Source organism: Thermobia domestica, chromosome 1 (assembly GCF_964235325.1).
Source record: "Thermobia domestica chromosome 1, izTheDome1.hap1.1, whole genome shotgun sequence".
NCBI classification, from domain to species: domain Eukaryota; kingdom Metazoa; phylum Arthropoda; class Insecta; order Zygentoma; family Lepismatidae; genus Thermobia; species Thermobia domestica.
In genome coordinates this window covers 68,753,436-68,767,532 of record NC_137454.1, presented here as the reverse complement: position 1 = coordinate 68,767,532, position 14,097 = coordinate 68,753,436, and the positions used below count along the sequence as shown (strand labels likewise).

The 14,097-nt window shown below is 34.1% G+C and overlaps 1 protein-coding gene across 1 annotated transcript in view; it reads left to right on the top strand.

Annotated features, from left to right (window-relative positions):
- LOC145685742 (lysosomal phospholipase A and acyltransferase-like) overlaps positions 1-13,703 on the top strand; it is a 40,833-nt gene extending 27,130 nt beyond the window's left edge. The window contains exons 6-7 of the mRNA XM_081758242.1: positions 1,788-1,910; positions 5,523-13,703. Coding sequence (XP_081614368.1) covers positions 1,788-1,910; positions 5,523-5,745 — 346 coding nt within the window. The 3' untranslated portion in view covers positions 5,746-13,703. The remainder of the gene's footprint in view (positions 1-1,787; positions 1,911-5,522) is intronic.
- The last annotated feature ends 394 nt before the right edge of the window (positions 13,704-14,097 follow it).

Genomic DNA, 14,097 nt, shown 5'->3' with positions numbered 1-14,097 from the left:
TAATTTTAGGGGAGAATAGTAAATTTGGAGGGTAGAATGGTAATTTTGGGAGAGAACTTCAAATTTGGAGGAAAGAATGGTAATTTTGGGGGAGAATAGTAAATTTGTAGGAAAGAAAGGTAATTTTTGGGAATAGTAAATTTAGAGGAAACAATAGTAATTGTGGGGGAGAAAGTAAATTTGGAGGAAAGAGTGGTAAGTTTGTTGGAGAATAGTAAATTTGGAGGAAAGTGGTAATTTTTGGACAGTATAGTAAATTTGGAGGGAAGAATGGTAATTTTGGGGTTTGCGCCCAACCTTTTGGGAGAAGGTGGGGGGTACTTTTGCATATCATGCAGTTTTGGTGCTGAAAAAGGACGCTCAACTTCAACAAATAAACAAACATCTGTTCATGCTCAATGTGATTTTGAGATTTTGTGTTTTTCGTTGTTATACAACGCCGAGATTATGAAGGACGGAACTTATTACTAATGTGGAATCCGATCCATGACCGGGCCTTGAGTCCAGTCCATTTGCTTGTTGCACAGACCATCACGCAAGATGAACTGTTACAGTATAGGCCGTTCCCTACCATATTATCACCTCTTCGAGAGATGAAGTACAGAACCACGCCACTGCCCGTGGCATGCTTTATATGTTTCCACTTATACTTCAATAATTGATTAACATGTTTTTCCACAATGGATAACATCTCGAAAATAAACCTTTAGATAATAGTTATTTAGAAATTACTGAGAAAAGAAGAGCTGTAATTAAATTGTTAAAGTATCTTTTATTTTATGTATTTATTTTCCGTGATTTAATTGCAGAAATGACGGAGAAATATGAATGTCCTTAAGAACATATTCTTTCGTTATAGAAGAAATGTGATAATTTAAAATTGATTATGTACTATAACATGATAACCTTCGAAATAACAATCCATTTGATACAACTTATGCTTTCTGACAGTTGCTTTCCTCTGTTTTTTTTTTTTTTTTTTCCTTTCCTTCTTGCACGTGGTCATAACAATCAGGCAAAAAGAACTGTTTCTATGGCAACAGCACGTTCAGCCAATTATAGTGGCTCATTCCTCTCGCTCTGTAATAGTGAACATTCCACCCTTTCCGCACGTTGCCAATCTGAATATAAACAAATGCACATTGTTTTAGTCGAATGTCAACTTGAGTAGTGGACCTGCTGGTTATTGAGAGCTTTCTTTTTAGTTCTCTATTGTGTCATTCAGTTTTATAAAACAGATTTACTTGCAATGAATAATTTCGTGTTTCAATACCCGACGCAAAAGTTGGCAACACAGCATTGAGCACACTTGCGCGCTGCGAGCTGTCAGAAAGGACAAGTAGTATCAACTGTAGTTTAGACAAGATTTCCCTTTCCAAAACGTATATTTATGAAATATTACTATGGTATCTCCTTCAGTAGCTTTGTTGTTAAAAATTACATTATTTTGTTAATATTATTAATAATTAAATAATAATAATTAATATATTTTTTTTAATTTTATGGCTTTTGATAACGTTTAGCTAACTGGTTGTAAGTGACCAATTAATTTCGTGCTTTGTAATCAAGACGTCTTAATTTCGCCTTCGACCACCATGAGGCGAATACCAGATAAAACCTGTAGATATTTAGGTTGTGATCGACTTTTTTCTTTCCTTTTCATTCATATTTCTAACGTGAAACAGTCTTATATTTCTAGTTAGTAAATGCATTATGGTGATAGCAGTATCTGGGAACATATACGGAGGCGTTGAGCTGAATAAAAATGTTCTCTTTTTCTCATTTAGTGACATTGGGTATCCAGTTGGTTGGGAAATGAGAAAAGATACTCAGAAAGTAGCGTTACGAAATCGACCTCCAGGAGTAGAAGTGCACTGTCTCCATGGATTCAATGTCAATACAATTGAAAGGTAAGAGAATTTTCTTTTTCACTGTGTAGAAGAAGCAAAAGTAGAAAATTGAAGTAAGAAAAATAAAATTACCTTTATGTTTTTATCCAAATGCTAAACACATGTTTTGTGCATGTCTTTTTCCTTTCTTTTTACTAATTAATTACTAGTTGAAATGCTCGTTCTTCGCACGAGGAGAATAAGATTACGAAAAATATTTGAATCCTCCTTCCTCATAGGCATCGGGGCAAATCTGTCTTGAACATTGGGAGGCGGACAGATTTTAGGCTTATTCTAGAAGGAGGGGAGAGGGGAATAAGACTGATGTTACAGTGGATGAATCTGATTTCTGAGATGAACCTGCTTTATATTATACAGCAAGGAACATCAATTTCATCTCATTTTCCTTTGTGGCAATTGGACACACAAATAATCACATTCCCCCCCCCCCAAAAAAAAAACAAATCGGATTATTCGGAGGGACTGTTCCTTCCAGTTCCAAGATTGGGGTGACATGTCCCCCTCATCCCCATCGGGATTTGCGCCAGTGCTCATAGGATACACGTTTCAATGAAAATACTCTACTTTTAACATAAAATTTGAAACATTGTACCCCTCCCCCAGAAAAACCTTTGAATCAAAGTGACATGACACATCTCAGCAAGAGATGGGTAATATGTTCCGAAAATCATTTCAGCCGGTTAGCCGTGTTCCCAACACTAGAAACTATAGAATGACTAATCTCAGTCATGTTGGTCATTTAACCCCCTTCTCAACTTCCATACCGATACGAGCTGGACTTGGACTTTACCCGCATCAGGAGTATCATTATTCATCTCAACATCTCCGAAAACTATGGACTTGATACTAATGTCCGTCGTTTACGATTACCTGTATATGTCACTCCCTTCCCACTCCCTAGGGGTGCTTTACCCCATTGGTGACTGAACTTGGAATTAAACGGCATCCGAAGTGTCACCATTAATTTCAGCGACCCCAAAAACTATTGGTTCGACACTAATGTCGATCATTTTCGATAAATTTTACATATTACCCCATCCATCTCCATCGTTAGAGGATATGAATTTCATACTAAGCTAGGTCCTTTGATCATTTTATTTTTTACCCCTTCTATACCTATGCCGGTGGGGGCTGAACTATGGCTTAAACGCCAAGTAGAGTGTCACTATTCGTTTCAGAAGAGCCCGAAAATTATGAATTCGACACTAATATCGGTCGTTTTCAGGTATTTTTATGCGCCTCCCAACTCCCTAGGGGTGATAGGAATCTTATCCTCCTAATACAACATCGGGAATGTCAATATTCATGTCAGTAACTCCGAAAACTAAGGATTCGACACTAATATCGGTCTTTTTTGACTATTTTTGTTCACTCCTTTCCAGCCCTAGTGGTGTTAGAAGTGTCCTACCCTCCACTACGGCATTGGGAGGGTTACTATTCATCTCAGCGACCCCGAAAACACTTTTTGTGTGCTATTTTTCGGTTCTGTGTTCCTTCACTACGAAATTAAGTAGAAACCAAATCTTAGCAACTTTTTAGATTAAACATCTATTCTGTTGTTGCCTGCAAGGCATCGAATATCTGCGGATAAAAAGTAAACGTTCACTTCAGATGTAGTGATATCCTTTTCGATCACATAGTATGTATAATCATCAAGAAAAGAATGTAGTTTTTTTTTTTTAATTTATTTACATATTACGTATAAAATATGCTATTTATTTTCATACAAAACATACTGTATAAAAGAAAGTATCTATTAGAAGATACCAGTCTTTAATGAAGGCCTGTAATCTTTGTGTACGATGTTACACATATTTCAGCTTAAAGCTTGTCACACGTATTAAATACTTTTCGTTTTGTCTTCGTTCCCGTGATAAGATCTCCTTGTATAGTTGTAGTATAAGGAAATATTTGGCTTTCATCCAAGTCATTTTTAACCAACTTCTCAGTGGAATGTTTCAAAACTTTTTACATCGCAATGCTCACTCTTCACTGTAATTGTCAGTACCATTTATCGTTTTTTGTCAAGCAGCGGGGACCACTTTATTTAACATTGGAACCAGTTGAGAGAACTTTATTCAGAATTGTTAAAATCGGCCATTCTGCATTTTCCTAGTCTTCAAAGCTGACACGTTGTATAAAAATTTATGGTAACTTCTTTTGAACCTTTCTGTTGGAAATAATAGCAATTGAGAAACTCTATTTTTAGGGAGAGCAGAGATTGAAGCTTCGAAACCAATTGCTACTGTTTTCGTACATATCCTACCAAGATTCGCGTACAAGAGGTAGCGACGAATTCATTTTTATGATAAATTCTTCCACACTTCTTTTGTGATAAATTTGTAACTTAACTTAACTAGTTGTCATTGAATTAATTCTTGAAGCTGATTAATGTGAATAAAATTAGAAAAATAATATCTAATTCAGATCAGCTAAACACCTGCTCTGTAGTAATGGCTACTCTTGATTGATGTTACTCTTCTCATGTGTTTCTCTAGGTTATTAGCATCATCCAAAATGTTTCTATTTAATAATATAAAGGAAAAGATGACTGAAGACAAATGTTTTGGAAGAAATCAGACAGATAATCATTTATCTAGAAACAGTATAAATTATATTTACTGTTTTTTTTTTTTTTTTTCTCTTACACAGTCACACCATGCAAGTACTGTATTAATTACGAAGCATTTTCTTTGCAATATTTTGTCCTATAAACAAGATGTTAAAACATGAGACTAGCTTAACACTTTCAAGAGTGAAATAAAATATTCTCTGAATATTAGAACGAGTAACCCCACTTCGATGAGTGAAAAGTGTAGATCTTCATAATCGATTTTTTAGAGTGGAAAGACTGTGGGATGAGCTGAGAAACGAATCCGAGCTGGGGGGGCGGAGTGGTTATCGCATCGGTGCAATGATTACAGACTTAGATTACAGTCTTAGCTCAGTTTCACTTTTTTCACTGGGGGGCGCGGTGGCTCAGTGGTAGAGCGTTCACCTCTGGTGCTTGGGGTCCCGGGTTCGATCCCAGCCCCCGCCAAGTGAACTTTGTGGTGGACAAACACCGTGCTCGTGGGTTTTCTCGGGGTACTCCCGTTTCCTCCCACTTGCTTCATTCCACCATTTCACTCATCTCTCATTATCACCGTCTCCTTTAGCCTAACCGGCATATCCGTGGGACGTAAAACTCAAAGATTTCATTTCACTTTTTTCACTCTAAATTTTCAATGAATTCATACCAATAGATGATGTAATGTAAGGAAAATTGGTTGATTAGTCCCATTTTCTGATAAAACATCTTTTGTATAAGCTTGGGTACTTATAGTAAACTGTGTGTTGTTTCGTCTTCAAGTGCAGTGTCCGGATCATTTTAGTTTTCGTTTGAAAAATATAAAATATAAGTTGTTTTAATAATTGTGGGGCACGATGACACAATGGTAGATGTCAGATCACTCGTTGGATCCATGAGCACATCGTTGGGCAACATAATGTCCATGGGTTTTCTCTAGATTCTTCCGTTCATCATTCACGTGTATTATTCACTGGTATTCTTTAGGATAGAGGATATTATTGCAGAATGTTAAAATAAATATCTAATTTTCTGTCTTTCAGGCTCCATTACAAACCAAATAAATTTCCGGATTCGTACCCTGAGTTAATCTTCGGTGATGGAGATGGAACCGTGAATATTAGAAGCTTAGAGGGATGTCTCCATTGGCAAGGGAAACAAAAACAAAAAGTGTATCATCAGACATTCCCCAAAGTAGACCATATGAACATTTTAAGAAATGATGCTGTCCTTAGTTATATTAAGGAATTAATGACCAAGTTGTGATATTAGTGGTGCACTTGAAATGATATTTTTTACTAAAGATATTAAGTCTGTAAGTTAAGAAGTAAGTTATGTATGATATTAAGAGTAATTCGTCCTGGATGATGTTTGGCTGGTTTCTTATTGTGTATATTAAGAAAGGCTATTTTCAAAGAAATTTTTAGAAGTTTACTAGAGTTAGTATTTGTATATTGACTTTATTTTCATCAAATATAAAAAACTAATTAATGGGTCTTACTAAACAAGCTGCGTGCTCTCTAGGATTTTGAATCCTGAATACTCCACACACAGTTAGATTAAGAAGTAAGTATGACCTTCTGTTGTGTTGAAAAGTAAATAAAATCTTAATAGAAGAGTGTTCTGCCATGAACTACAAACAAACGACACGAATTAACTGTACTGTAAATATCTTGGTTGATGTTTACTTTTTTTCTTTTAATGCGAATTAGAATCGCAGATTAAGACTATGTAAGATATAATTTATTTTGTTGTAATCATGCTGCATTTTGTTGTAATCAAACTTGACATATATAGACTGAATATAAAATCCATGCTAAGTGTCAAAACGAAAATATTGAGTCAACATCCCAGATGTTACTTTAGAACTGAACATAGAGGCACGCGCATTCTTCTGGGGATTATTTGACCTACTTCCACAGTGAATATTAGATAGCCAGTTTTTCACTAAGTAGCGTTAGCCACATAGGCCACATTTTTATACTAAACCGAACGTTTTCATTTTTGGCACTTAGCACGGATTTTATATTCAGTCTACATATCTGTTTCGAACATAATCTTTGTGACAATGCATTGATAAGATTACTTGTTACAGAAAAAAAAAAATGTAAAAGATTTCAAAATAATTATATTAAATAAGTTATATGACAGAAAGGTTGCATCTTTTTAAGTTATAACTTTTATAACAAAGCATTTTCTTATCTTCATTTTCTTCGTGGGCTTCACTTTTAACATATACTATTTTGAAGATGACTTAGCATAGCGTTTTTATTTCTTATTTATAGTGTTTGTTCTAAGAAGGGTAATCGTGTGTTAAATTTCTTGCTCTGCTAGTTGCTAGACAGATTTTCTATTTATTGTTTCCACAATTTCATAAAGTAAATGTAGAGATTGAGTATTCCGAAATGATTTAGATCTTAATAATGTAATGTTTTATTAGTTGTCAGCATTCTTTAAGAAGATGCTTTTATCTATTGTTGTAGTATAGATACACGTTGTATGGCTTGTTTTATTGACCGTCAACTAATTAATGCCCTTTAGATCTTTTTTTATGTGTTTTGAAAAATGTTAAACTGTAATTATATGCCATTAGAATCTGTTAAGATTGTCATGCGTGTATAATAAGCACTGATGTATATAAATATGAAAAGTGATAGTATTTTACCTTATTCGTGTGTGATTTTTTATTTATGCCGATCATTTCGATGCCTTACTTATCTTCTGACATCTTCTTCCAGGCCCATAGTACCTTAATCAAGTTGCTTGGTGTACGTTTTTTAAAGCTTTTGTTTTCATCCAGACATTTATAAACTTAACTCCTCCACATAAAGGCACTTCACTTTCAGATCTGTTCAATCACTGAATTTCACTAATTGAAATTTTCCGAATAATTGCAAAACTAATAATCGAAGTCCTAGTTGTGTAGGTTTTATTATTATTTTAAAATGATTTATTTAGTGGTTGGACAGATCTGAAGTTCAGTAGTTTAAGGAAGAGTTAAGTTTATAAATGTTTGGATCACTTTTAAAAAATGTAAAATCAAGCAAACTTGGTTAGGTACTTGAAGATACTGTGGCCTAGGAAAAGATATCAGCAGATAAGTAAGACATCGAAATAATTGGCATATAATAAAAACTCCAATACGAAGAAGGGAAGGTACTATATTTTGTATATTTATAGCCATTAAAATCATCTATTTTTCAGTAACAATGCTGCATTTTTTTTTTTTTTTGAAAACTTCCAAAATAACTGACTTTTGACTTAAAAAAAAAAAAACAAAAAAAACATGAGCTCCTCGTGGCTTGTAGATAGCATACGACCCTTTGGCGTGGGAGATCCGGGTTCGATTCCCGGCGGAAGCTCATGTTCGGATTCCACGTTAAGCTGAAGGTCCACGTCTTATATAGCATCTTTACTGAACGGGACGGTAAACTCCAATCCTTTTTGTTGTTGTTGTTGTTATTTTTTCTTTTTTGTTAATAATACGCATATGAGTGTCCTAAAATTATTTTTCGCAGTACAGACTTTTTTAACTGTGAACATCGTTATTTCACTGTCGTGCTATGATAGTTTCTCCAAGTTGTTAAAGTACGTAGTACTGTAATTCATTCCATTGTAGTGTGCATTTTTTAAAAAAAAGAATTTTAGTTTGTACTGCAGGGGGTTAGCTGGATTGTCTAAGGGAAAGGAAGTAAAATCACGCAAATAGTGTTGAAGGGATCCAGTTGACAACACGAAAGGTAGATTCTAGCGTATTTATTGTATAAGTCAGTGAGTAATAATAATTTATTTCTAATTTTAACGTCGAAAATACGAACATATGGTCAGATAGTAAATAAGTTTATTTCGGTTTATATCACAATAGTTTTGCATTGAGAATCAAAATACACTTGCAGCTCCTCAACTAGATACTTTTAGCAAGCGCTTTTACAGATATATTACCTGGATAGGATGATTTTTTTTTTTCATTAAGTTTTGTAACGAAGCTTTCAAGAAATAACAAACAGGTTTGATGAAAGGTCACGTTCGTATAAGAAATACAAACTTCGAAAAGAAAATAAGTGACACTTTCTAAATAGAGACATAATTGTATACGTAGCTACTGTAGAGCGATGCATTTTAAAGTTATATTTGGACATCTTTACCGTCCTCAAAGGTGTGTGTATATATACTTGTATTGTTTAGCGTGAAATTTATGTTAGTTTTTGTTTTCTGTGGAATTTGTAGCTGTGACATTTATATTTGATGCATGTTTTTAGAGGTAATCGGTATAATAAGTTGTCACTACAGTCCTATAATCATTGCAATTTGTTTTGTTTTGTTTTGACATGTAACACTGGTATTATGTGCATGAAATTTGAACTGAACTCTGTATACCTTTGAGTTCGTAATTCTTTTGGCGTTCTTGAATTCAATATTAATACGCTGAAACGAAACTTTCATTTTCAAGGATTTATTTATTCTTTCAATAATTTAAATATTTTGGCAGCTTCTTGAGTACAACATATTGTTCTACAACACACATAAAAGAGAATTAGGATTTCTCAAACCTTTGTAGGCTTATTCTTAAATATGTCTTGAAGAGCGGAAATAATTTTTGTGGCTAGTGCGCAAATACGTATATGGTGATTGTGGTTGATATGTATTTACGTCTTTTGTCAGCAGCGAGACCATATGTTACTAGACTTTAAGTTGCAAGAAGGCTCAGCGACTCGATGATATAGCGCTTACCTGTGGTGCGATTTCAGTCCGTGTAATTCTGTAGTGGATAATATTGTATTTGTGGCAGTAGCGGCTCGATACCATAATCTGCGGTAGTTCTGCACAATTTCTTTTGTGTATATTGAATTTTCCGTTCGTAGTAATTAATTATAAAATGTGCATATAGCAACCAGCATAATTTTTTAGCACTTTAATCGTTATAAATGGGAATTATAAGTGGAAATTAACAAAAGTATATACAACATTACTGTACCATGCAACTAAAACACTATTGCTTTGATTATTGCGTGTCAGTGGCTGATTTAGGATTTTGTTTCGGGAGGAGCTATATGCCGACAAATTTAATGAATTTCGGGAGAGCTTGAGCCCAATACCCCCCCCCCCCCTATATACGCCAATATCGCGTGTAACAAACTTTAAACATACCATATCCATATCGTAAGAAACATGCTGTTTTCAGATACCATAAAAATTTCGGATTCATGTAATGTCTACATGCAGAAATGTTATTAATACTACTGAATAATAGATATCTTACTTTATCGTTTGTAAATGAGATCCATCCGACGTGTCTTCTGTTTGCAAAATGCTCTATTACTCTATCATTAAAGTTAGGTATGATAGATGTGAAATCGCGCTCGATTGATAAGGCAGCCACAGCGACGCAACTAGGCTAGTTGTCCGAGGGAAAAACTCGCCTTATGACCAACCAAACCAAAACGCTCCTCGACTACACCTGAGATTGGCATAAAACACCAAACTAATTAGTACTTGGTTGCCATATAATCTGAGAGTAGCATGCTTGACATATTCCTATAGTCTTTCCATAATAACTGCAAATCACAATGTTTTTGGAATTACTCGTATATCGGAATGTGCATATGTGTAGAATGAATCACCAGTCTGTTGCTTTAGAATAGAATATTTAATTATGGCAAAGAGTCAAGCTGTTGTCTCGAGTATTATTCTCGAACATTTTGCAAATCTCTTAAATCGATAAATTAAATGAAAACAAAAAGCTGGAACTAAAATTTAACTTTGCGGCTCTTTTGGCTACAAAGGTTTTTACAATGTCCTCAAAAGACAACTTTGACTAACTTATGCTCTATGGATATAATCCTAAAATTGGTGAGTCGTTGTTGTCTTCTTAAGTTTCTGAGGTAATTTTTAATAACCTCTAGTTTACTAAAACTCCTTATCTTTTCTTATAGTGAAAATAAATGTTTGCCCAGTTTTGAGCCTTCCAATTCGGCGCTCGAGGCACAAGCCCCGTTTCATCCCCCCCCCCCCTTAATTATGTCACTGGGCAGCCAAACCATTGAGTCTTTCCTGGCACATTATGCATCTCAAAAATGTTTTATTCTTTTAAAATTAGAGAAGCAACGTTCAGCTTCAGCTGTTGTCATTGGGGTAATTAGAAGAATTTCCAAAATTTTTATAGTTTTCTTAAAATTGTCACACAAATGGTTTGTTCAGAAAATTTGCAATAACTCCAACATGGAATACTATTATTTTTAAAGCGCGCAACAATTACACTGAAAACCTTTATCAAAAACAAGAGAACGGCGCCTCATGTATATCACGTCGTGTGTCTTCGTCTAATTCGGAAGTATTCGTGAGTTCAGAGCTGCTGGGAGTGCATTTCTAGTAAATCCTATCTAACAAACAAGGAAAATGTAATATAGTGCGGCTAGTTAAGATTTTGATCTGAATGCTAAAGCATAGAGTAATCCGTGCACAGCTCTTGCAATATTATTAAGCATCAGAAAGTGTTTCCAGCGATTCGACGCTATGTAACGTATCCAGCAGTACAACTTCAGAACACTGTTAGACCAAATATCATCATTACGTGTTAATACCTTGATTAAATTAAGCATAATTCAACTCAATTGAAAATACATTTATTCCACTAAAATAGCTGGTAGTTCTGCAGCACTTATAGACAAGCCGCCCCTGATTTGTGGGTTTTATCGGTGTTTGTGGATTTTCTTGGGTTCTTTAGTTTCCTCCCATATTCAAGCAGTTCTTCCATAATCGTTCAAAGGATCCTATTTCAGTTCATAGAAGAGACTTGGTAAGTTTCCTCCTGGCTACCGTACTCGCCTTTGGTACGCGAGACTCGGAGCCTGGTGAGAGTTCATGTGGTTGGGAACTCACGTTAAGATATAGATACACATTTCATATAGCCTCGGTGCTAAAATGGACACTAAATTATAAACCAATCAACCGACCAAGGAGACATGGTAGCTCAATTTTTGGGTATAGTGATATTGGAGAAATCTGCCCACACATACTTCTCATAAATAGTGTTGTATAAATCGAAAGTATGTGGTGAGCCATTTATTACATTGTTTAGCTGTTAGAATATCGTACCTTAAGCTGTGGTGGAAGGATCTGAAGAGAAAGGTTTGTAGCCATGACTGTATTTCCAATAAAATGTCGAGTTCGATATTATAATCATAACCAAATTAAAGTTGACACATCCATGTACTCTTGTTTGATAAGTTCTGTAATTTTATTACAATTCAGAAAAAAATAATAATTGTGAATAGTTATAAATGCATCAAATATAACTGACACACTATTTTTTGAATCTAATAATATAGCAGGATAACGTGATTTATTATGGGGATGGGTGATATTAGAAATGTACATTTTGTGTAGCTAGTATTAGGCATGATATAGGTCAGTTGTACTGTGTAGAATAAATACGAAGATTCAAGATAAATATTACCATCATTAAAGATTATTTCTGATTGTTACGAAATAAGAAGTATAAAAAGCGTGGGTAGTAATTATAACTTCTATGTATAACTTCTGCTGTAATACAAATGTAAACTAGTAATTTTATTCCATAAAACTCTTCTTTTGTAAGCTTCGTAATCTATCTTCAAAAGCTTTGCTGTCATGATTTAATGTGCTGTAATATATTTGGTGTGATATTGGTTAAGTAAGTAATTTTTGGATATAGAAGGATCATTGTTGACTACTAAAAAGGGCATTTTCTGTTATAAGTAGTTTATTCCAAGTTTTTTCTACATTATGTATTTAATTGAATGAAAATGTCGTGCCGCCTTTTAATGTGGTGCAAAAAATTAAAATGCGTGTGCAATGATAATATTTCCAAGGATATACTAGTCAGTGAGGAAGGAAGCATAAAATGCATAATATCATCAGTCAGTATTATGATAGAAGGATATTTTTTACTTTAAACTTACGCATATCAATGTGTCTTCCCCTGATTTGATATTTCAATGTGTAAATTCTTGACAATGACAATACTAGACAAAAGCATGGGGAAAGGTTAATCAGTTTTATGTAATGAGAAGAATTTTTAGCATATTATTATTAATAATAAAAGTTGACGCTAATGTACTTGTATACTTATGCTGTGAAAAATTTTCCAAAACTCTTATGTTCCCTTCATCAAGCACGATATTAAAGGAAGTCGTATACCTCTTGCCATTGGAAATTTTTTCACAGGATAAATATACAGGCGTAATGAGGTCAGTTTTTTAAGATATTTGATTTAGTTACTTAGCTTTATTAAATATTTTAAGTTACAAGCAACGTACCATATATGTAGTTCTCATTAAATAGCACAAAAGAGAAAATTATCATTTACTTTAGATTCTCTATCGTTTTTATATATACGGGGTGTTCCAGGAGGAAACAAAGAACCTTTTCACAGTTTTTTTCTACTTTTAATCATCAAAACACAAGTTTGAGGTCCCTCGTAGTTATGTGCTTAACGTATATGCCTTCGTCGCGGGAAACCTGGATTACATTCCCGGTAGGAGCTCATGTGGTCCAAATTCAATCTTGATAAACGGCACTTTCTAACAAAATATATATAGTTTCACTAAGGCGATGCCTTTTACCTGCTCAAGCTTTTAATCTTATGTTTGTCTTTTAATATTATATTTACACATTGAAAATGCCATTCACAGTGTGCCGAACATTTAACGGCTAGATATGTCAATGTACGAGTTGATAGAGCAACAAATGAAAGCAAGATAATGTGAAATCAGATAAGATTAAAAATTAATAAAATCCTTGATATTGTAATAATGTAATCCTGGGCCTTCTGTGTTGGACAGTTTGAAAGTTAATAAGTTTTCGAAGGAGCTTTAGCTATCCTCCAGAGAGGAATGTTAATGTATAATAACTATTGTAATAGTTACCTGAAGAATCAATGCACAAAGAATAAAGTATTTGGAGTGATAATTTAATATAGTTGATTAAGTCGAAACACTACTCTTCCTAATTAATTCACTCACTATATTTATTGACAAATACATAGAAAAATAATGTAGGTAATGAAATGTACAGTTGGTTGTGAACTTCTTGAAGATACTATTTTTTGATTGTTTACTAGAATTGTGTTAATGCATATGTATTTGTTCCAAAGAAAATACCAAAACAAAAGAATCCAAGAAACGTTGTTAATGTGCATGTATGTAGATACAGTGGCCAGCAAATAAATTTTCTTTTACCAATAACTTTTGAATGAATTGATCAATTTGACTACTGTTACCGGTAACATACAGACTTTGCTCCAAGGTACTTGACCATTACTTTTTTTTTTTTAACGAAAAAAGAGTTTTTTAACCGTACGTAAAGTTTCAGTCAGTTTCTTTGGCATGAAGTAAACATATCAGCTGATCAAAGAAACTTCACTTTTGTTCGACGTAATTCCAACTACGGGCAAGAATACATGCCTTTTCAAAGGGAAGTAAGTGGACATATATATTTTTTTTAAAAGACTGTACCTTGAGTTACATTCATTCCATGTCAATCAAAATGTATTCGAATTGATCCTTCTGTCCAACAAGTGGAAAGAGAATATCCATTTTTGGTGACAATTATATATGTTATCCTGCATAGGGCAGTTTG